This window comes from Hakea prostrata, chromosome 10 (genome assembly GCF_041222555.1).
Source record: "Hakea prostrata isolate BN-2017 chromosome 10, UWA_Hpros_2, whole genome shotgun sequence".
Lineage (NCBI taxonomy): Eukaryota > Viridiplantae > Streptophyta > Magnoliopsida > Proteales > Proteaceae > Hakea > Hakea prostrata.
The window spans coordinates 1683960-1708598 of NC_142609.1; the positions used below are offsets into that span (position 1 = coordinate 1683960).

The window sequence follows — 24639 nt, forward strand, 5'->3', positions numbered from 1 at the left end:
AACAGGATTCAAACAAATCATTCAAGAAGCGGATCTTACTTAAAAAGTCTCCATTCTGAGACTAAACAGTATTAAGAAATAAGGTTTCAGGAAAATAGAGAAGTCTACCGAGTTCAAGGGTGCTATTTTTCTTCCCCAGTACCTCCCTAACAGCTTCGTTCTCAATCTTTCAACAAAAGTCCCCAATGGGGTTGGAAGCAAACTTACTTCATCGAAAACTAGCCATCTAAGCAAACTTGATTCATGGAAAAGTAGCCTACCATCTCAAGCAAATAGAGGTTTTCTAATCATTTCAGACTTTCAGTTTCTGAGTTCCACGCTCTATCCATCCCATGTCTTTGCTTCTTGTTTTCTCAAAAACATGCATAACAAGTAGACACCATTCATAAACACCATTCAATCAAACAATTCCATTTCAGCTTTGTGAAAAAAAGTCTTCAAAGTAAATTCGTAAGGAAAAATTCATTTTCCTGTTCTAAAAGTGGTTATTGTGGCTCTCAAACTTTGGAATAGTAATTAGATCTGCACAGAACATTCGTACTGTCTGACCACTGATATTGATCCATTGGAATTAATTGGTTTTCAAAGCAATATGTGATTCAAAGAAAAGAAGAAAAAAAAAAAATCCATTGGCCTCAAATGTGGGTGAGCCAGAATTTCACCCAAATCGTCAATAAAAAAAGAGCTTTGTATAGTTGTGAATAAAAGTGGTTCCTGAATCCCAAGTACTTCATGAACAGAGAATCACTCACCATACACCAGATACCTTAATTAGTAGTAGAAGGCTTGCCTCATACAGAAAAACCATCAACCAATTTACCATTCTCGCAATATTTTTCTCTACATGGGGGAAAAACAATAAGACAATTGAAATTACAAAATATAATCTAAAATTGGGATTCTTGAAAAAGATTATTGTCAATGGAATTACAACCTCAATCTTTTACAACCAAAAAGGGGAAGGGGACCACATTCTCTTGCAGCCGCCTCCTTGCACCTTCTTGTAACCATTTCAGAAGAATGAAAACCTTGTTCCATTACTAGATGCAAACAAACTGTATTCTTCGACAGCTGTCTCCTTACCGCAAGTATCAACATGAGTAGGACATGCTGCTGAATTCGGAGGTAGATCCTGTGAAGTTCCCCTTTTCAAGGACTTCGGTTTATAATCATGTCCTGTTGCCACAGCTATTGGCCCACCAAAATGGAACAATGAGAAGTTTGTACCATCATTAGGCAATTTATCAGAGTGCCCATGGTGTTCTTCTTCCCCATGAGATGGTGATTCCAGTAGAGTCTGGCCATTTGGAGCTGACCTCCCAAGAGGACTTACCACTGCATCATCTAACTTGGCCGCTTCTTGTTCAACAAATAATCTAGAGTTCTGGTTCTGGTCCACAGCCATCAAGCCATTGCCATTATTAACAGGTTGATACACCGGAAGTTGGCCAACATTAAGTACAGGAGGTGCTAAAGGTTGTAGAGCACTGTATTGCACGCAGAAGTGCGAAGGTCGGTTTGCTGATAGGCCATACCCAAGAGGACTTGTAAAGAGATAGCGGTTTGGTTGGGAAAACGGAAGTAGCCCATTTGCAGGAGCTCCTGCCCAAGCAGCTGGATGTTGATGGTAGTACCCCATTGTTGAAGGTGTCGGAAACACAGGGTAATGTAGGTTCCCATTATTGATGAGTGGTGGTACACGGTGTTGTTGAGTTCCAATATCCATGGCGACTCTACCACCATCAGGATTGTGAGCATCTTTTATGGGCAGATCTCCAGGAAAACTGCCTCTTGACATGCAGGTAGCTTCTGGAACTCCCACAATTTTCTTGTTCATATGAGACTCCCTTCTGTCAGCATTCAGCTTGTTGTCTACCCCCACATCCTGGCATTCAAGAAAACCATTTTGACCACATGATGAAGCATCTCTTCCCTCTGATTGTTGGCTGGCATCTTCGGAATCTGATGTAGGCAAAGATTCCACATTTTGAATATTTGAAGAGGCCGAACTGCTGTCTCCCTCACTGAGACATGAAGAGCAGTTGTCTGAACTGGAAGCAACATCCTTTGAGTAATATGGAGATTTGTCTCCCAAAGTAAATCCCTTTTGGTTGTCCTTCTCCATGCCCTGATCGGCAATTTGTGATTTATTCCCGGTATCATCCTTTAGACTGGTGAAATAATCCAAACCAACAGCATTTTTGGAATTTTCAGATTGTTTAGACGAGCATGCTTCACTGGGTAGCTCCAGAGGGTTATCTGGTTGTTGCTGCACAAGACTAACTTCTTTATATCCACCTTCCTCACATTCATCAACCTTTAGAGTAGATCCCAAGGAAACCTCAGACTCTGGATTGTTGTGAAGGTACTTTTTCCGTGATTCAAGTGGCTCCCAGACCTTTTTGGTATGTAGAAAATCTCTACCTGGAGTGACCTTCCCTTTTGGAATTCCATAATTATCCGATATGTGACATCCATTACTGTACTTGTTACTGCGAGAGAATGACCTGGATATATCTGATGAAGAGTCTAACTTGTTCCCAGTTTTGACTTCCCGGCATGATCTGATGACAGGGATGTGTTGACATACCTTCGATCTGTAGCCATTATTTTGATTACAGCCACAGGATCGGAAGTCATATCTATCACGCATCCTGTTGGAAGATTGATACTTTTCACCAGATTTAAGAAGACAGTTTCTGCTGTCGGACTTCAAAGGATTAAATCTTGGTTGCCTATTCCCATTGTTGCATCTGGCTGGATTTTTTGCATGTGCAACTGGTAGTCTAGTGTCAAGTTCATCAAGTTGAGGCCCATCGACACTGGTAATGGGTGTACGGCCTCTATCACATGATTTGGAAGCTGGATCCAACTGACATTCTCTCCTGTAACTCAGCTTCCGCTGAGAAGATTTTGATTGCTCAATTGTAAACAAACCATTTCCATCCCTAACACTGACTTCGCCATCTGAAGTGTTATACATAGGCCTTATGCAGTCATCTTTGTAATTCAGCATTGTCAGATCCACACATCCATCATATGAGAACTGATCATCTTGATATTCTTGAGGAGGATCAGCTATTGAACCATCTACAGTGTCACCGATTGAATCTCCAGAATTGATACTGTTAGTTGATGACTCCTCACCAACTGCTGATTGTTCTTCTGTGCAAATATCAAGATTCAGGGGAGTTTTCTTTGATTCAACACAGTTCATTTCTTTATCCTTTTCTTTCCCTTTTAATCTCTCTTTCCTTCTCAATTTTTTATCTCTTTCTTTCGCTCTCCTCCTCTCCTTCCGCTCTTCTTCCTCGCGCTTTTCTTTCTCTTCTTCTTCCAGAAGCTTGGTCTGTAGAGACAAATGGAGCATCAAGCAAGGATCTCTTATGAAATGAGAGAGTTCTGCTCATTTTTGCTTACGCTTACATCCCAAAAGGAAATCTTTCTAAAAATGAAGTATGAAACTACCTGCATTTCATAGGTGATGATTTCTTTGCATGCAACATGGATACGCCTTTCCAACAATCTTAGGGCAAGAGATAGAAATATGCTATGGGCATTTTGACGTGCCGTTCCTTCTCTAAAAGCCTTTTCCACCTGATAAGGAACAGTTCAGAGTTATCTACGAACTTGTTGAATTGACTAAAACTAGGAAATTGCATTTCAGTAAAGCTCTTTTGTACATGACTCTCTTATATTTTAGTCACCAAAATACACTCAAAAGAAGCATTGTCACAACATGTTTATTCTTTTATCCTCTAACATGGATGAGTAGGGTTATCTCTACACGCCATTTAGCTTTCCAGCAAAAAATGGAGCTCCTGTCAATATTTTTTAGCCATTGATGGGCTGTATCCTCTGGTTACGACCCACTCACATGAGGCTGTCTATAGTTCACCTAGAAAGTGCCTTATGACTATCTCAGACGTAGTCAAAACCATTTGATCAGCAAATATCCACCTTCCTGTTAGCTCCCCAAAATCCGGATGCAGATCAAATGATGGAAAATCTGCTCATGGCAGGAAAGAAGAGAACAAGGAGAAAAGAGCGAGAAGAAAGGAAAGAAACAATTGTGGTGGAGAGAAAGCATCCAACTCACATTTTCAAAAACAAACCAACTCCATTCCATTATTTCAAATTTTGCACGAGGTCTAGCCTATTTCAAAAACAAGGAGAAAAGAGCATGAAGAAAGGAAAGAAACAATTGTGCGGGAGAGAAAGCATCCAACTCAAATTTTCAAAAACAAATCAACTCTATTCCATTATTTCAAATTGTGCACAAGCTCTAGCCTTCAGATGCACGTATAAAGTAGAGGGAAAAAGGAAAAGGGGAAGAAAGCGAAGCCTAACTAATACAAACTTCTACCTGAATCAAGCAATCGAATAATTAAATAAACAATAACTTGAAAAGATAAGGAACCCTTCTGCTAGGCCCCTAATAACCAAGGTGTACAAGCGAAGGAATAAGGAGTACGCAATATCACCTACAGCTGCTACAGGGGATCCAAATGAGGAGAAGACAGATGACAGCATCCAATTGGACAGCAACCACTAACCTGCTGTAAACAGAGGAGCAGAAGGAACAATCCAGGTGGCAACAGATGAGTGGCTGATTGTGTAAGAGTTTGTTATGCGTAGGAGTTTGTTAGAATTCAGGGATGAGGTGGGGGGAGAGGAAGAGAGGAGGAAAAGAGGGAAGCAAGCGAGTGCTTGGGGAGAGGGAAACCTCTGGGGAATGGCATAGCTATGGTGCTGTTCTTGTTTATTGAGTTCTTATTTGGTTTTTATTAATCTCAGCAGTCCTTATCAGTTGGTACAATTACAGTTTGTATTCAGGAGTTATACCCCATCAGTGTTGCTTAATGAAGATGACTGTTAATTCAATATTGTCCTGCTGATCTATGTTTCTGAGTTCAGTAGCTTGCTAGTGATAATTCCTATTTGTTTGTTAGAAGTAAAGGATCAATGGGGGTTTAGTGAGGGTTCTATCACCCTTCCATATGTAGACTCTCTATCTTCAGAAAGTCTGCAGCTGACTGAAAATAAACCTTATGTCCTCTAGACAATGTCCTACTCTTAGGACATTTTTTGATAACTTTTCAACTTAGCTAATGGGTTCTGACTAATTGCACATTAAATTACTAATTTCAATTTCATATACGTTGGACCTAAAATTTGGGCTTTCTGATTGAGCCCATTACAAATAAATACTTAAAAACAAAAGAACATAAGAATATATAGCAAAAACAGGCCCACAATAAGATATATATATAAAACTGCATCCAATGGTAGTAGTCAAATGGCATAACAAGGGATGTTTCAAGTTTGACAGTCCTTGCAAGGGACTGCAATAGAGCCCAACCATTACAAGCCATGTGCAGTGGTGGAGGTAAGCAATCTAGAGACATCCTCCTCTTTATCTTCTCTTGATGGTGAGCAAGGAGAAAGTAAATAAACTGCCTCTCATTGAAAGCATTAGATAACCACCATTTGTCTGTAGTGCTACCATTGCTGGTGCCAGCATGGGAAACCCCTGTTTCTGAAGAGTTACATTCCACTGTATCACTTGAATTGAACTTATTTCATTGCTCTATGCACACAAAGTTTTTTGCAACTTCCAAAGCATCAATATAGTATATAACCATAGAAAAAAATTCGAGGAAAACTCAAGTTTCGACCAGGTGAAATGGGAAACCTAGGTGGGAAACTGAGAAATTTCGAAGAAACTAAGGACTTTTTTGTGCAAGTTTCAATATGAAGTTTCAACAGGTTTTAGGGAGTATTTTAGGGTGGGACTCTGCATTTAAGCTAATTAGAGTATAAAGAACACATTGGCTGTATTTTGCTAAAAAAATCAAGGGTAATTTTCATTTGGACCCCCTGAGGTTTGGTCCATGTCATTTTTAGTCCAAATAAATGGACACTTTGCATCTACCTCCCCTGAGGTATTCAATAAGATCAATTAAGGATAATTTGTGATTTTTATGACCAAAATACCCTCACATCTATTCTACCATAAGATTTGCATATTTTCTTCACAATTAAATCCAACAGAGGAAATCAAAAGAGTGAGGTGTTTACTGAATCCGCTCCTGTACTAACAACCTCCCATTACCTCCAGTTGACCGTTAGATTTTAGACACGTGGATCATTCCAATCGGATGAACATAAATCCATCTAAAAATACACATTTCCAATTTTCTCTCATCTCATTCATCGTCTCCAGTCCGGCGTGCCACCATCTCTACCTTTTTTTTCTCTTCAACTCCAGCGAGATCGGAACACCTTTTTTGGAATTGAATATTTCTGGCGTTTGCTACCGCTAGAAACCACTCGTCGTCCTCAGACTGGTCTGCTAATGAGGTTTCTGAATTGCTTTGGCATGTTGTGTTCGCTTTAATTCCGTTCTAACCTAGATTTAGAACCCCAATACTTGTTTCTGAAAGAAAATGGGAATTTGATACATTAGACCATTTGTCGTCTAATTGGAAATTAGGAAATAAGATGAGAGATTGTTTTCGTGCTATTCTGACTAAATAGAAATGATTAATTTACGAATCGAATTTAGATGTTCAGGCTTAGTTCGTCGTGTCGATCTCCTCTATTCTATCGTTTTTTTTTTTTTTTTCCGTCTCAATTTCCAAACATTTTCTAACGTTTGAAAGTGCTTTGAAGAAAGTTCTGATGATGAGATTGTCATTAATCAAAGTGAAAAGCTGATAATCATCGACTAAGAGTCCTTCTTGTTAAGGCATTGGCTGTAGTAGCTCAATCAACGGCATTGAAAGCGGGGATCCCCTCCATGGTGAGCCAAGGGGGAGGAGGGAGAACCCAAACACACATTCCGATGAGGCAAAAAGACAAACAGATGATGGGTGTGAAACACAGAGAGGGTTGGAACCGGTCGTTCTCGTGAAGGGGACGTGGGCAATATAACCTGTTAACGAGGGAAAGCAAATCCAACCCTTTTTTTCATTTTGGGATCGCCCAAGCTCGCTCAGAGTCACAGGAGCAGGTTGCAGATGGGATCTGACTATTGTGAACTTGCTTGTCTGCTTTTAGACAGAAAAAGATAAGGTTTTGGGATCAATGGTCTCAAAATAAACGGCATGAAACAAGAAGACCTTGATTCAGCTGTTGCCGGAGTTGAAGAGGAAAAAAAGGCAGAGATGGGGCGAAGCTGGACTGTAGATGGAGACGATGAAGGAGATGAGAGAGAATTGGGGACTTGGTGTATTTTTTCAGATGGATTTATGTTCATCCGATTGAAATGATCCATGTGTCTAAAATCTAATGGAGGTAAATCCAGTAAACACCCCCACTCTTTTGATTTTTACCGTTGGATTTAATTGTGAAGAAAATATGCAAATCTTACGGTAGAATAGATGTGAGGGTATTTTGGTCATAAAAATTATAAATTGTCCTTAATTGATCTTATTGAATACCTCAGGGGAGGCAAATGCAAAGTGTCCATTTATTTGGACTAAAAATGACATGAAGCAAACCTTAGGGGGTCATTCAATGTACATAACATCAATGTAGAGTTGTCTAAGAAGTACGCTATAAACTTAACTACTTAAGTACATAACATTCAATATATAATTTCTAACTTCAAAACATCAAATACAAAGTAGCTGACAATAAAAAAGTACAACTTAGTGCCAAGAGGAGTGCCAAGAGTGGATCCATCCTGTGAGCTGAGTAGTACTATACATGTAACATCCTCTCCTCCAACCAACGAACATAGACATCCCATGACATTTTATGCCTATGACTATCAAGGTAATCGAGAACTGTAACTTTATAAGTTTGGTCATCAATATGCCTAAGATAACCAGTCTAAGGGAATACGCAATTTGGAAAGGGAAGTCCTGATGGAGGGGGTATTTGAGGAAACATGAAAGAAACAAAAAAATTAAAAATTTGGGAAAGCTACCAAACTTACAGGAAAAAGTCCCAGGTTTCCACGAAATTTCTCATATTTCCCATGAAATTTGGGAATTTTTTTTCTCTTATGAACTAGCTGGGTTGAACCAGGTTTCAAGGTTTCGACGAAATTTTGACTGTTTCGATCGAAACTTGGGATTTTTTTTCGGCCCCCTAGTTTTTGGTTTTGAGGTTCCCCAAATGGAAAATTTCCCAAAATTTAACTAGTTTTGATGAAATTTTGATGATGTGCAAGTAATTTCTCTGATACAAGAAGCTCAGAACAATTGCTTCCGAAATTGATGAAGACTCCTTTGGTCTTCCCCGTCAACTGTAGGTAAGATTCCTTTCTATGGTGATGACTTCCCTCCCCTCCCTCAAATAAAAAAGAGAATAGATTCATTTTGATGATGTGCAAGTAATTTCTCTGATACAAGAAGCTCAGAACAATTGCTTCCGAAATTGATGAAGACTCCTTTGGTCTTCCCCGTCGACTGTAGGTAAGATTCCTTTCTATGGTGATGACTTCCCTCCCCTCCCTCAAATAAAAAAAAGAATCTCTACTCAGGCTATCTCCCCTGGACCTCCTTTTTCTCCTCAACCTCCTCTCCCCCGCCTCCAACTTAGACCTTGCCCTTCACTATGTTAAACCTTCAACTTGCGACTCAACCTCATTTGCCTTATTCCCCTCCACCAGCTTGAACCTCAGCATTGCTAAATGGATGTGCTAAATGGATGTCATGCTTGGTAGGTAATTTCTTAGGCTCTCCTCCCTCCATGTTCTCCCTGCCTCTCTCTTAAAGCAATGGAAAGCCCTTGGAGCCCTCCAAATCTTCATGCTCAACAATGGTGTCTTTGTTTTCAAATTCAGTGATGAATCCATAAAAAACCATGCTCTTGAAGGTGCACCTTGGATGTTGGGTACAAAAATGCTCTTCACCAATGGGATCCTCAATTGCAACTAAGAAAGTTGGACCTCTCTTCCACTCCCATCTAGATCACCTTACCTGGTCTGCCTTTTCATTACTGGGAACCAGATCATCTAAGCTGTATTGGTTCACTTGCCAAGAAAACCCCTTTATATGGATGCTAGTACCACAAGAATGGAAGGGACCATCTCTCCTTTGCTAGGATCTGTGTTGAACTTGATGCTGGTAGCCTGGTATTTCTCCTTCTCTTAGTTCTGGCAAAAAATGAATAGGGTCTTGGATTTGATCACCCAATCATGTATGAAAACCTCCCTCCACATTGCCTCCCCTATCGTGTCTTCGGTTATTCCCTTGCAGACTGCCCTGTAACCTATTTGCCACCCCTTCCCATCAACCCTCTCGATGCCTCTGCTAATGCTCCATCCGCTTCGCAACTCCCCTCTTCTTCTGCCAACTATGAACCCCTTCTTCCCTTACCCTCTCAACACTCCACTGCCACCGTTAACCCTCCCCTTCTTCCCCTTCCCTCCGTTCACCATTACCCAACCCCCCTCCCAACACATCTTGGTCCTCTTCAGGAGCCTCGTAGAGGTTGTAATCCGTCTTCACCATCACTGGAGAAGGAAGCATTCTACCCCCACTGTTGTGCCTTTACTGGTTCTGTCCTGCCTGCTACTGCTGCTGATGTGATCCCTTCAACCGTCGTCTCTACCCTAACTGCTGCTCTCTTGGAGAATCTGCCCCCTGCAATTTTGCTCCCTCAATCGAGAAAGTTGCTTCCTCTGAACCCCAAGAATTGATGGACAACTTTCCTGCATCCTTGTCTACGAATTTCCAGGACCCTAACCACCAAACCAAGCTCATGCCCTAGTTTCTCTTACTTTCCACCTCTGGTGATTGAAAGCCTGCACCTCCTTTCTACCTGAAAAGTTCCTGACATTTCCTTGGAAGGGTTGGATGATTTGCTTTCTAAAGACGACGATCCAGTTAGCAAAGACAAGGAAGGAGATCAGGTTGAAGATCTGCATGAAGAGAAATATAAAAATATGCTTTTTGCTCAAGATGAAGATCCTGCCTCCATAGAGGTGTAAAACGGTACAATACTGGTAGGGTACTGAGTCAATACCCTAAAACTGAAACCGCACCATACCATTTTCGTGTCCACATTTGCATACCGATCTAGACCCTCCTCTCCTACCTCTCCCCTATTGCCGGTTCCCATCCCTAAGGAATTGGTAGGAACTGCAATGCGGTTCACTTTTATTTTGAAAGAATTGGTGGCAACTTGTCGGACTTAATTGCTGTTAACAATTAACACCTTCAATGATTGTCTTGAAGACATTGGCATTGACAACCTCTGCTAGACTAGTGGCCCCCCTCACTTGGCAAAACCAAAAATTGGGAACCAACTATATTGCTAGCGAACTTGACCATTTTCTTGTCAATTCAATGAAGCTTGGCTTTCTTCCTTGCCTCTTTTGCGGATTTCCCCCACTCGGGCATTTCTGACCATTGTCCCTGCAATATCCAAATCCTTCTCTGTCTCTTTCAGTTTAAATACTTCGATATATGGACCTCTCATCCCCTCTTCTTCCCCTCTGTTGCCTTTGCCTAGGCCAAGCGCACCTCCCCCCCCCCCATCTTCCTCCTCTCTCTACCTTCCTACCAAGTCGAGAACTGTCTAATCTGATCTCAAAATTTAGAACACCTCCACCTATGGCAATGTCTCCTTTGCATTTCCTCCACCCGAGCTAATCTCTTCTCCATCCAAGATCTCCAACCCTCTCCTTGCCGTTGAGGAGAAACGACTCTCCACCGAATTAACCCTCATCATCTCCCAAGAAGAAATCTTCTTGCGCCATAAATTCTGTATCAAATGGCTTGAATTGGGAGATTCAAACTCGGTCTTCTTTCACCAATACCTCAGAGCTCGTAATAATTTTAACTCTATATCCGTCCTTCTCTGTCCTAATGGCTCTCCCATCTCCTCTATCTTTGGCTTTAAAGAGGAAGCCAACTCTCACTTCTTCTCTGTCTTCAACCCTCCCCCCTCCGTCCTCATTAATAAATTCGTTCCCTCTTCCTACTGAAACTCCCTCCAAGCCATCCCTCCTCTGAAGAAATTCTCTCTTCCATCAATGCTCACAAACCCACCCATGCAACAGCCCAGATGGATTTAGTATGGGGTTCTACCAATCCTGTGAAGGAATTGTGAAAGCTGATCTAATTGAAGCCATTAGAAGTTTCTTTCTCAACCCCAACCAGATCATCCCTATCAGCCAAGCCTCTCTTTGCCTGATCCCCAAATCCCCAAAGTGCCTTTACTTTGTTTGATTTTCATCCCATCTTCCTGTGTAATCTCGTGTATAAGTTAATCTCCAAAATCCTAGCCAACCACATCTAGTCTATTATTCTCTGTCGTAGAATCACTGACAACATCCTCCTTCGCTCTGAGATTTTCAAAGGCTTTGACAACTGATAGGTTGCTTAATTGCATTAATATTATATCAAATCCTTTGTATTTTAATGAGACTAATTGGTTGTTTATATTAAATATTTATTTTCGAAGAAAGAAGCGAAACCGAGGTTGATCCATTGGATACTCTTGTTACAAGAATTTGACTTGGAAATACGTGAAAAATAAGGTGCTGAAAATTTAGTTGCCGATCACTTGATTAGATTGACTTCAAGTGAAGACCCATCTCGACTACAAGACAACTTCCCAGATGAGCATCTCTTTTTCTTTAATAAGGTTCCTTGGAATGCAAATATAGTTTAACTATTTAGTTGCTAGAACTCTACCTAAGGATTTATCTAAAGCTCAAAAAGATAAAATAAAAAATGATGTTAAATATTATGTGTGGGACGATCCCTACCTTTGGAAGCAATGTTCAAATTTAATTATTCGTAGATGTGTCCATCAATAAGAGATATCATCCATCTTACAATTCTGTCATTCATATGCTTGTGGTAGATATTTTGATCAAAAAATAATAGCTCGAAAAGTCTTAGAATGTGGGTTATATTGGCCAACTTTGCTTTATAATGCATATAGGTTCTGTAAATCATGTGAGTGTTGCCAAAAAAACTGGGAACTTAGGACATCGAGATCAATTACCCCTTATCTTTATACTTATTTGTGAAATTTTTTATGTTTGGGGTATAAATTTCATAGTTCCTTTTCCTAATTCTTTCCGTAATTTTTTATACAATTCTTGTTGTGGATTATGTCTCAAAATGGGTGAAAGCTAAAGCTACCCGAACTAGTGGTGTGGATTTTGTCAAGTCTCAGATTTTTGTCAGATTCGGCACACCTAAGGCAATGATTAGTGATAGAGGCACTCATTTCTGCAATAAAGTGATTGAAGTATTGTTTCGCAAGTATAATGTCACTCATCGTGTTTCCACTGCATACCATCCACAAACGAGTGGGTAAGCTGAGGTGTCAAACCGAGAAGTCAAGTCCATTCTTGAGAAAAAGGTAAATCCAAATCGAAAATATTGGAGTTTAAAACTTGATGATGCATTATGGGCCTACCGGATAGCCTACAAAACACCTACAGATATGTCCCCTTACCGCTTAGTGTTTGGGAAAGCTTGTCATGTTCCTGTAGAGATGGAGCATAAAGCATTTTGAGCTGTGAAGCAATGCAATATGGAGATGGACAAAGTTGGAGAGCAACAAAAGCTTCAGTTACAAGAGTTGGAAGAAATTTGCATGATGCCTATGAGAATTTAAGGATTTACAAAGATAAGACAAAGGCTTTCCATGATCAACAATTGCAAGGTAAGCATTCTACATTTGGTCAAAAAGTTTTGTTTTACCAATCTAGATTGAAATTATATCCAGGAAAACTGTGTTCTAGATGGTTAGGACCTTTTGTAGTTACTAATGTATTCTCTCATGGTGCAATTGAAATCCAAAGTTAAGACACTAATAAAATATTCAAAGTTAATGGCTTTTTTATGAAGTTTTTCAAGTGCATAATGTTGAAATTGAGCTTGGTATCCCAAAATGCAAGGAATGAAAAGACATTATGTCTAGCCAAAGACATTAAATGAAGGTGCTATCGGGAGGCAACCCAATTTTCTTTACTTTATTATTATTATTTTTTTAATCTTTTGATTGATTTCAGTAGTTAATCGTTATTGTTTTGTAGTGTTAGATATAAAAATAAATAAATAAATAAATAAAATTCTTCTAAAGACTAGATTGTTTTAACTCAACACTTCCCGCTTGATTGCTCAGCTTCAATCCACTGTTCTATATATCAGGGGAGTATTCCTAGATTCTCTTATTTCCATAACAATGAGAACATTGTTAGATTTAACCGTGGCGGAGAGGATTATACTTACGCTTTTGGTGGGTAAATTTTCTGCACATATATATTTTTTTAATGATATTTCATTTTCTATGAGTTCAATGGATTGCATTACCAATATTTATAGGTTGAATTCAATTTTGATGAACCATGATCAATTAAATTCTTTGAAATCACATGTTAATGAAAGACTGTTTTGATTTCTGATTTAGAGGGAAAGATGCAAAAGATTTATATACACAAGCCGTTTTTGTGAGCTTTTGAGCCTAGGAGCATATATCATTGGTTTTGCTCTATTTTTCTTGGTTGTGTGATAATCTTTCATGGTTGGATACTCTAAGAACTTGTTTAGTTTTGCATGTTGAAATCACATAATTGGATTAAATGCATACAAATGACAAGGGCACCTAGGATTCACCGATGTTTAGCTTTATTTTGATAGTCTATCCTTGATTATTGCCCTTAGGAGCCCCCTTTAAGCTTTGACCTTTTCTTTTGATAATGCACCACCATATAAGCGTTATTAATCTTTTTTGTTCCTTTCATTCCGTTGAACCTAAATCAAAGGATGGATGAGTTACTGATATGAAATGTCAATAAATGAGGAGAAGGAAGGGCAAGTATTGCCAAACTTAATGCACCTTGTACTTAAAGTGCTTCAAAATTAATAATAATAATAATAATAATAATAATAATAATAATAATAATGCTTAGTTGAAATTGTTGAGTCTTAGTTGAAGTTCAATCTATTTTTGAAATCATAGAAGAGAAGAATTTTTAAAATAATGCTTAAGGACAAGCAATGGTTTAAGTGTGGGGGAATTTGATAGGTAGTTTAATTGCATTAATATTTAATATTATATCAAATCCTTTGTATTTTAAATGAGACTAATTGGTTGTTATTTGGATTTTTATTATCTAGACATATTAGAGCGTTTGGATATCACGTCCAGGAAAAGAGTGATTTAAAACTGCAGCACCACATTTTTAAATCAAATCAAAGAACCAAAACCAAATTAAGATGGAGGATTTGATTATATCCAAAGCTAGAGATTTGTTTTGTCCAAAGCTAGAGATTTATTTTGTCCAAATCTAGAGGAATTTCATAAAATGTCTCAATTTAACGAAGATTTTGTTCCCTCTTGCGATCGGACATCTAAGGAAGAAGATGAATTGAAAAGGAACCAAATTAGAAACCATTGCATTGGCAAGAAGGAGAATGGAAACAATTAAATAGGCAAGGAGGAAGAATAGAAACCATTGAATGGGCAAGGAGGAAGAAAGGAAACAACTGAATTGGGAAGAATTGCATTGCTAAAGAGAACAATAGAAATGACAAAATTAGAAAGGATGCAGAATTGGCAGAAAACCTCTCTAAGAAGGAAGGCATTTCCGAATATTAGACATCACACACCACAACAAGAGGAGGCCATAAACGAGGGCACGGTGTATCTTTTTTCATTTCTTTATTCTTTTTTCCTATGTCTACTAATTCTATCTTTCGATCAAGATTAATAGAAGTTTGATTTTCGACAATTGTGAGACTCTGGGTAATTAGTTCTCTTTAATTCTCAGGTGTTTATACATTTTCCATGTTCATTATGTTATTAGATTAGACAAGAGGCCTATTGTTTGATGATTAATTTAATAGTTAGTCAATTCAAATAGTTATTTATTGATTATTCTAATATAAGTAACAAATAGCATTCTTGAATGGGTTTAGCGGCTAGAGATTGGGTCTTTAATATTTGATGTGACTAATAGACATAACTCAAAGGACAGATCCAAATGTTATGTTTATTGATTAGGGAAATAACTTAAAGGATGGATCCAAAGGTTACCAAGGAAGTAGGGAAAGATTGGTTGTTAGAGGACTGATCCTCAATGACCATAACTAATCTACCCGACATTAAAGTTTTTGTTTTTGAGTCAATGATCAATTAAAAGAATCAATACTGAAATTAAATCTTGATTGAAAGTTTTTGTTATTCTAATTTTCTTGTTAATTACAGTATCGTTGTTTGTTTTATTTATTCTTTAGTTTCTCGATTCAAAACCCCCCCCCCCAATTTTTATCAAGGAATAAATATTCACCAATCTCTGTAGATTCGACCCTACTCATTGCTATTACAGATTTAGTTGAAAGAAGGATTAACTTTAGTGGATTCGACACCCATCAACAAGAAGAAAAACTCCACTATTGCTCTTCTTAAAATTGATATCCATAAAGCCTTCAACACACTACATTGGTAGTTCTTAGAGAATGTTCTAAACCAAATGCATTTCCCCCCAAATTCTCCCATTAGATTCTCAAATGCATCTCCACCCCTCCTTCTCCGTGCTTGTCAATGGCTTCCTTGCTAGCTTCTTCTCCTCCAAAGTTAGAATGAAGCAAGCCTGCCCTCTCGGCCTTACCTTTTCTCCCAAGCCATGGAGGTCTTCTTCTATAATATCCAATCCAAAATTGACAATAACTAGATCTCCCCACTTTCCAAATGTAACACGTCCAATCTCACCCACCTTGCTTTTGAAGATGATCCCATGATCTTTCGTAAGGCAAACCCCCTCATCCTTCTCCTCTATTATGGCCTCTCTTGACTCTTTTGAGTTTCTCTTCGATCTTCAGGCCAACCTCCTCAAATCTAAGCTCTAGTCTTTGACTCTCTCACTGCCTCTCTTATCCACATCATTGGTTTCTCTCTTGGTTCTCTCCTTATTAAACATCTTGGCCTTCTGCTTCTTCCAGCTCATCTCGTGATCATTATTGCACTCCCATGCTCGACCTTATTTGCAAGAGACTCCAACTTTAGAAAGGCAAGCTCCTTTCTTATGCTAGTAGACTTGTTCTTATCAAGTCAATTCTCTAATCCTTCAACATCTACTGGTGTGGAGTTTTAGCCCTCCCCAAATTTACTATCCATGCCATAGAATCTCTATTCTAAAGCTTCCTTTGGAAGGGCCAATAGATTCCTTCATCCCCCCCCCCCCCCTCTCATTTGGTCCAAAATCTGTAGACCTTAATCTGGAGGTGGTCTTACCATTCACCGTATCAAGGACTATAATATAGCCAACCTCTTGAAGCTCATTTGAAAAATCTCTAAAAGGAGAACGCCATGAGGGTAAATGGGTCTACAACTACATCCTTAAGCGGGACTCCTTCTAGACTGCATGTGCTCCCTACTCTTCCTCCTAGATCTGGAGAAATCTCTTGGCCCTTCACCCTCTTGGCCTTGTCCCTCTCCACTGTCGACGGTTCCAACATCTCCTTCTAGCTTGACCCCTGGCACCCCTCTGGCATCCTCTACCATGTGGTGGGAACCGGGGATGTCTACTCTCTGGCATCTCCAAAAACACCCCTCTTTCTTTCTTCATTCTCTATGGTTCTCGGCTCCCCCTTTCCCTGTGACCTGGACACGATCTGGCCCCTTCTTCCCCCTCGCCCTAATACTCCCTCTCCAGTGATAAGCTCCTCTAACTTCCCACCAACAGGGGTGTTTTCACCACAGCCTCTGTTTAGAATCTTATCCGCCAGCCTTCCCCCTGTCCCTTGGTACAATCTGGTTTGGTTCTCTGGACATGTTCCCGCTACTCCCTCACAGTTTGGTGAACCCTCTTTAGTCACTTGATACCTGCCCCCCATCCTGCATTTTTTGCCCCTCCCTTGAGGATACCCCCAACTCTTCTTCGACTGCGCTTTACTAGATCCATTTAGTTGAGAGCCCTTACCTCCATCTGGCCCCAAGGCCCTCAACCATTCGAGATTGAGCACCATTGGATTGCCATTGTTTTCTGAGGTCCACCTCCCCCCTTGTATTTCTCCCCCCTTGGGGTGCTTCTTGTTCTTTCCCTGCATTTATAATATATTTTTACTCACCCAAGAAAAAAACCGCAAAAACTTACAGAAGTATGGATGTTTCCAAGATACTTCACTGTTAAGACCCAACAAGGTAAAATAAAAATAAAAATTGGGTATAATAAGTAGGATGAAATGGAAGAAGAGGGTTTTTCTAATCAGCTCCATCTAATTGGAGTAGGGTTTGGTATAGTCGAGTAGCTTCAAGAAAGCAACATGCATATCAACTTTAACATACCATCACCCAGCCATCATGGGAATGGGAGGAACTAGACAATCAGATATTGGCTTATTCAGCTTTAAGCTTAAGCAGATATAAATGAAACTTCTTTTCACAGCAGAAGAAGTTAATGAAAGATATAATTTTAGTTGAGGAGTCCTTTGTTCGGGGAGCGTGGCCCCTGGCAGCACATGCAGAGGCATCAACAGGATGATCGTTACTTCATTTCATGGGAGATGGGGCAGTTAACCCCCAACCCCCCCCCCTTCTTTTTTTCTACCAGCCTGTCTAGGTGGCCACACAGAAAACCTTCTTCCATAAGTTTAAATGTATAGGTAAAAGAGCAACAACAAACAAGCATACACTTTTGTGTAGAATACAACATACCTGTTCTTTGAATATAACAGTAGCAGCATCTAGAAGAAATTCTCGAGCAAGTTCCGGACTCTTTGCATGCTTTTGAGGATGGTAGCTTTCTCCATCCAGCTCATTTCCATCCTTATCCATGGAATCATCATCCTGCATGTACAAATGACAACATCCACAGGAACATAAAAATTGTCAAACATTATAAGGATACGTGCATTTTCATAAAAGAAAGCAACATGAGAAAAAAAGGGGGGGGGGGTTAAAGAACCTAAAGTTAAGGTTAACCAAATATGATAGAAAATCAGCAAATGTAAGCCTTAGAATCACCTCTTCTTCTTCAGCTTCTTCGGCATGCTCAAAAAAACTCCTGATGCTTTCTCCTTTCGTTATTGTTACAAATCCATCCCCAACTACAAGCCTGCGATGGACACATGGTTGACCCTTCAGTGCATGGGCTTTAACAGAAAGTTCCATGCAACGGCCATCTAATTTCCAAGCCCTCAAAGTGATAAAACATGCACTCAGACCAGCAAGGTCCAGGCCATCCACTCTAACACGTCCATCCATACCAACATCTTGAAACTCCATAATGTCAGATTTTCCTTCTCCAGTTCCAAGAGCCCATTCAAAGTGATGGTATGTTCCAACAGTGTCTATAAAGGATTGGTGCCAATCAGCTTGGACAGTGTTAGCTGATACCTACGGGAAATTAAAGCATGGCTTCAGGTTCCACTGGTGAGAAGTGAGAACATCATGACAAAATCTAACAATTCCGACAAGTTCCTCAATAGTTAAAAAGAAAAACTCTAAGTAGAGGCAGTGCATAAGAGTCCAACAAAATGTACTTTACTGGAAACACCAAAAAGTAGCAACATGGAAAAGAAACCAGGAACCACCCACAATTGATGGAAAGGAGGAAAAAATAAACATGTTGCAGAAATCTGCTCTGTAAAGCACCTCATATTGGAAGGCCGTGTCCGCAACACAAAACCAACTGGTACAGTGAGGTTCCTTCCGCATGCGCTTCAGCTCCTTCAACTCCTTGAACTCGCGAATAACATTCCGTCTACAATCTCTGCAAAACCTTTTACTGTCGAACCTGTGACATGAACATTGAATTCTTAAGACCATGACAACAATCTACCATGAGACTACGCATAAAACACGATACATTCCAGATAAGGAAGTTGACAAAATCATAGACTCCAATTTTATTTTTAGACGAAGGGCAGAGTCTGATGCCCCAATAACAAACTTGGTGTTCACCAGCCTATTAAAAAATATTTACTGTATCCAATCTCTTGCCACCAAAAATAAGAGACTGAATAAGACAGCAATTTGGCAGGACAAACTGCAAAAGCCAGTAACTTGTTCTCCCTAGAAGTACCACAATCATGAGTTTTCTCTAAGACATACATAATTGTCTAACTATCCCAAACTCAAGAAAATTTGGCAATACATAATATATTTAGTTCTTATCCAAGTAGTGGAATAGAATGAGAAGGAATTGCGGACAGTTTAACAGCATGACTCTTCCAAATAAACAAATATTTTTTCTAGCTACTGACTGCAAATTATGCACATCAATATCACTATGGTTACAGTAAGCCAATTTTAAAACTTTATACTAACTGGGAATAATCCCGGAAAAAAAAAGCATACAAATCCAGGTATTTACTTTATTGATGGTCACGTCAGAAAATACAGCAGCATATGGTCAACAATGGTAAGAAAATAGAAAAGTGACTAGCAGGTTTATTTTTCTAGAAACACATTCCGGAAAAATATCCCTCAACGGTGGAGAACTCAAAGCCCTTTTTCTTCTCCTTCTATTTTTCAGGGGTGGGGAAGAGAAGAACTTGACATATTGCTTTAAAAACGTAGCAGAAGCCAGATAGGTTCACCTTGCACCTAATTCTATTCATATATTATAATCATTATTATTCTTATTAAGACCTTCTAGCGGTGCTCCAATCAGAACTAGGTATTCGCTAAATACTTGCCTAACTGCTCTGTCATACAAATCCTTGTTCTAATATAAATTGGAAGAGTAGTGCTCATTCAATCTGTCCTTCAATCTTCTTACCTTTATTGGAGTGGTATCTTTTCCATCCCCAAATCCATCATCCAGTCCATGGAATCCCTCTTCTGTGCTTTTCTCTAGAAAGGTCAAGAATCTTGCAGATTCCTTCGCCCCATCTCTTGGGCCGAGGTTTGCCGTCCCAAATCTGAGGGTGGCCTGAGCATCAATCGCATCCTCGACGTTAACTTGGCCTGCCTCCTTAAACTCATTTGGAAGATTGCTTCAAAGCATGACTCTATTTGGGTCTCCTGGGTCTATTCTTACATTCTTAAACAGGATTATTTTTGGACTGCTTCCTGCCCTTTGAATCCTTCCTGGATCTGGAGGAAGATTCTTCTCCTTCATCCCCGCGCTCTCTCCGCCATCTCTATCCAAGTCTCGCTTGGCTCCTCCACCATTTTCTGGCTAGACCCCTGGCATCAATTGGGCATTCTCTACACCTTTCTTGGTTCTTGCATAGTCTATGAGACTCGCATTCCTAAGACTGCCACCCTTGACATCTTCATCTCCCAAGGGGCCTGGTCCCCTCCCCCCATCTCAGTCTCACACAAGTTTGGAATGCTCTCCCCCCATCCTTAACCTGCCCTGAGATGCCACCATTTGGTCCCCTTTGCCTTCCAAATCCTTTACCACTTCCTCCGCATGGAACCTCCTCCGCTCCCCTCATCCCCCAGTCCCTTGGCCCCGTTTGGTATGGTTCAAAGGTCACATCCCCCCGTCATTCCCTCACCCTTTGGAGAGCTCTCAACCTTGCTTTCCCTACCCAATCTTTCCTCATCAGCCGCCATATCCCCGCCAACCCTAACTGTATCATTTGTTGGAATGGTTCAGAAGACATTGATCACCTTTTCTTCTCCTGCCCCTTTTCATGTCCCCTTTAGGATAGAGCCCTTGCTTCCATTTGGCCCCGCTTGAGACGCTCACATGGGTTTGTTCGTGATTGGACTTGGATCTCGAGGAACTTTTCCAGCCACTCCCTTTGCAATCGTCTGGGCAAGCTAGTCTTTAGTGCCGCCACCCATCACATTTAGTGGGAGCGCAATCTTAGAAGATGGACCACCAAATCTCAATCCTTAGACTTGATTTGGAAAGCCATCTACTTTGATGTTTTTTCTAGATTGCTTTCCCTCCCCCATCCCCTGTTGCTGACAACCCCATAAATAGGTTAATTGTTAGTTTCTGGGGTCTCAGCTGCTCTCATGTCCCCCCCTTGAACTTTTTGCTCCTCCCCCCTTCTCTTCTTTCAACTCCTTTGTATTCTTCCTTTATTGTGTTGCTTGTTGTCTTTAATATATTATTTATTCATCCAAAAAAAAAAAATTATCTATTAAAGAATGCTAGGTGCTGGGAAATCTGTCTGGATAGCTGTTACCATAACCTTGAAATCCTCTAAATACTAAGCTCTCCCAAGGCTATGAAGAAGATATAATCATTGTCAGAACCACAGGCAGTTTCATGGACTGGATGCATTGGTAACCTTGCTCGCTTATTTGCTTTCACTTTGTATTTTAACCTTCTCCAATGTGTTAGTAACTAGCACCTTGATAACAATGGTCAGAACTAATTAGCTAAACTTCCACAACTTTCTGAACACCACTGCCCATCACATGCAAACCTTAATTGACATGAAGCACTAAATAATAGCCAATTAAATAACAGACCAAAAGCCCACCTGTACATGAGCCGCTCGATAAAATCATCTTCCTTCATCCGTAGAAGAGACTGCCGAGTCTCATCCCCTAAGGCCGACCAGAAATCTACCAGTGTGTCACAAGAAACTCTGGCAGTATGAAGAGCACATGTTTCCCTTATTCCATGTCCTCTGCCATAACTAGCGGTTCCTTGGCTTATCCATCCCCGGCCTCCACCACCACAAGCATCAGGATAGAGCATTTCACGCTCCCGCTCTCTTGCACGAGCACTGTCAAATACCTGGAATAAGAAGGAAGTCTATATCAATCAAAAAAGACCAACAACCAAATAAAACAGGTATAGAAATGGTTCATCAAGATTCACTAAACCTACATTCTGGATTGCCTTGAGTGATTTTGCACTTAGGAAACAGTCCAAGAGAGTCAATAATCCATCCTTTGTCGCAGCCAGACCTCCCCAAGGATGAACAGACGGGTCTTGAACATCATCCTGACAGTTTGAAGGCATTACATTGCCCCCATTATCGTACTGGCTTTTTAGGGCTCCTCTATTACCGGGTTGGTTCCCTACTGCACCTTCCTGCTGCAAAGACTTCCCATACATGACAATCTGTGAAAAACCTTCAAGCAGCAACCCGTTGCATCTAGAGCAGTAAAGGCTCTTACGAGCTTGCTCAAATAGTGTCTGCTTATCAATTCTCAGGAGCTCCTGGCGAGCTTGAGGTGTCAGGCTACTCCAGAACTACATCACAAGTACAGGAAACATATAGTCAGAATAAAATGGGCTTCTTTCATGAGTTCTCCATTAGGTAAAAGAAGATAGTGGCAAAACTAAGTGAACTTCAATTCATCTACTTTAGCTGTGTGTTAATCGTTACAGTCTTGCTATTCCCAATGCTAGTTGCAGCTGCAATTTTATCTTGTGGCATAGCATATTAAGGGGATAGCTATACAAGCAACAAGGGAGGGGGAGGTTTTGCGAATATAGGAATAATTTGTGATTGTATCATGCCTCCTTCCTCTGGTAATGTTTCGTCATATCGCATCGCTGTAAAAGAGAACCAGAGGAAGCTCCCAATGTGTGTATGTAAATATGCCAAACGGTATCTGACAATCAGAAAACTCAAAGAAAGTCTAACGAAAAAGAACTCTTCCAGGTGACCATCAGGCCACCAAGCATGCCAAAAGCTGAAAGAACACACTGACTCCGTCATTTGAAGTCAAGAGTCCAATTCGAATGCGTTCAACTTTAATTCACACCTATACCCATAAAATACTAAAACGATACACAAATTTAACTGAAACAACAATCCTGATGATCGAGAATATATTTTGTTTTACCAGTACCTTCTGCAGCTGATCGAAGGTGACGTCATCGCCAAGGTTCGACCAGATTCCATTAGCCGAGATAGATCCACCGGAACAGGAAGACGAATATTTCGTAGACGAAGCAATGCTGAATTGAGCATTTCTGTGCGTTAAACCGGGCATCTTCAGGCTTGTTTAAGATCCTTGGCTCAGTCCTTCCATCCCTCCTTCAACTCCATCGGATTCAACATCTAACATAGATCGAAATCCGATCGGAAGACCTTCACCGATGTCAATCCAATACCAAAATGCGCGATTCACTCGGGATTACGCGATGAAGATCGAATATAATTCCTATCAATTCTAAACAAATCGATCGGGAACTCAATCGTGATTGTTTCGTAATTGGAATGCGACGTTTTTATGAGATCGGATGATCGGGAAAAAATCAGAGGCTCCGAATGGGGGTTTGTTTTTGTTGATGAGGTTTGTTGCTTTGTATTTGTGTTCTGCTGTGTAGAGAGAGAAAGAGAGAGACTCAACAGCGAATGCCCCCTATCGTGGGTGTGCAGTTAAACAGAGGGCTTTGGTTTCTAATAAGGACTACTGGTAAAATGGGACATAAAGGTCAAAATAATTTTCATTAACTATTTGTTCTATGAATAAATATGATGGATGAAATGATGAAATTTTTATGTTCCCACGCATGTAATGATGATCACACCTCTTTCCTTTGAAAACTCAAAATCTTCACCTTTTCTTTCGCACGCACAAAAATTAAAATTTTCTTTTCTATTATTCGGAAAAAAAGGTAAGTTTGTTAAAAATAAAAAATAAAAAGTTATGTAGAATTGTATGGTGTCTATTTTTGACATATTAATTTCCATCTATCTCTTCATGAATTTGTGACTGTGTTCAACGGAAGATCTAGCTAATATGATTAATTTTATCAATTTAATCTCATTAATAAAGAGTCATTGAAATTCCTCCTTTATCATTTCCTTTCTCTCCTCTACCAACTTTAAATCTCACTGGTTAAGAGATCGGGACCGGTGTAGGACAATGACGATTCATTACCCGTAACCTTTCTTTTCCTGCTTGGTCATTAGCAACAATACACCACGTCTACCCTGTCAAGCTAGTCAATACAAAGTAATGCTCCTACCATTGTCCTCTACAAGTGTGCTCACTCGGTTCTTCCTTCTACTAGTCGTGTATGCCTTGCTACAAATGACTCTCATGCAGCATTTAACTATAGAAGATCGCAAAAGAAAACCCTAATTGTCTAGTGGGCTTATGGAGATTTTGTTCCAATTTAAGATTTTTTCATTTTTTTGGGTGGGGTCTAGTTTTCATTGAATTGTTGATTTCAGTAATATAATTGTTTGGAGTAAGTGTTATAATTGGATGGTTCACAATAATGGTCTCCCTTTTCCTATATCTTTGTCTACAATAGCCTCCTCATCAGCTCCATTATCACCTTAGATCTCTCCCTCTACTCCTCCCTTACTCTCCTCATAGTCTCCCACCATTTCCTTAGCTCTTTCCACTTCCTATATCATCCTTGCATCGTAACCAACATCATGTGCTATCACGTTCTCCTACCTCATCTCTCCTAGCCCAACCACCTCCAAGTCCCTCCCAATAGAAAGCTCATTACAATGAGAATTTTGGAGACTCCTTTGTTGGTGAGATTAAACAAGATTATTAAGGGTTTACTTGGGGTTAATCATGTCTATTAGATTTTTAGTTGGACCAATGTCACCAATTGATGAAGAAATTGATGGAAATGTAAAGTGTTCAAAATGGAAACGATAAAAATTTGCAATGTGGTGTGTATCTTTACCAAGATACAACTATGCATGTAAAAACCCATGTGCCCCTTGTCTTTTCTAGCTCTCTAAGTGGCACATTGGTCAGTATGCAATGTCATCAATTAGGGCTTCCTTGCTTACTTTCAGTTTTTTTTCTTCCCCC

At 40.0% G+C, this 24639-nt stretch overlaps 1 protein-coding gene across 1 annotated transcript; it reads right to left on the bottom strand.

The window, feature by feature from the left end:
- Positions 1-623: 623 nt before the first annotated feature.
- Positions 624-23262, bottom strand: LOC149001382 (uncharacterized). The gene is made up of 8 exons (XM_089139001.1): positions 22702-23262; positions 21728-22096; positions 21375-21634; positions 18577-18718; positions 17947-18318; positions 17638-17769; positions 3469-3597; positions 624-3349 (listed from the first exon to the last, which is right to left on the bottom strand). The coding sequence occupies exons 1-8, from the start codon at positions 22843-22845 to the stop codon at positions 1013-1015; spliced, it is 3885 nt and encodes a 1294-aa protein (XP_088995127.1). The 5' UTR covers positions 22846-23262; the 3' UTR covers positions 624-1012.
- Positions 23263-24639: the final 1377 nt, after the last annotated feature.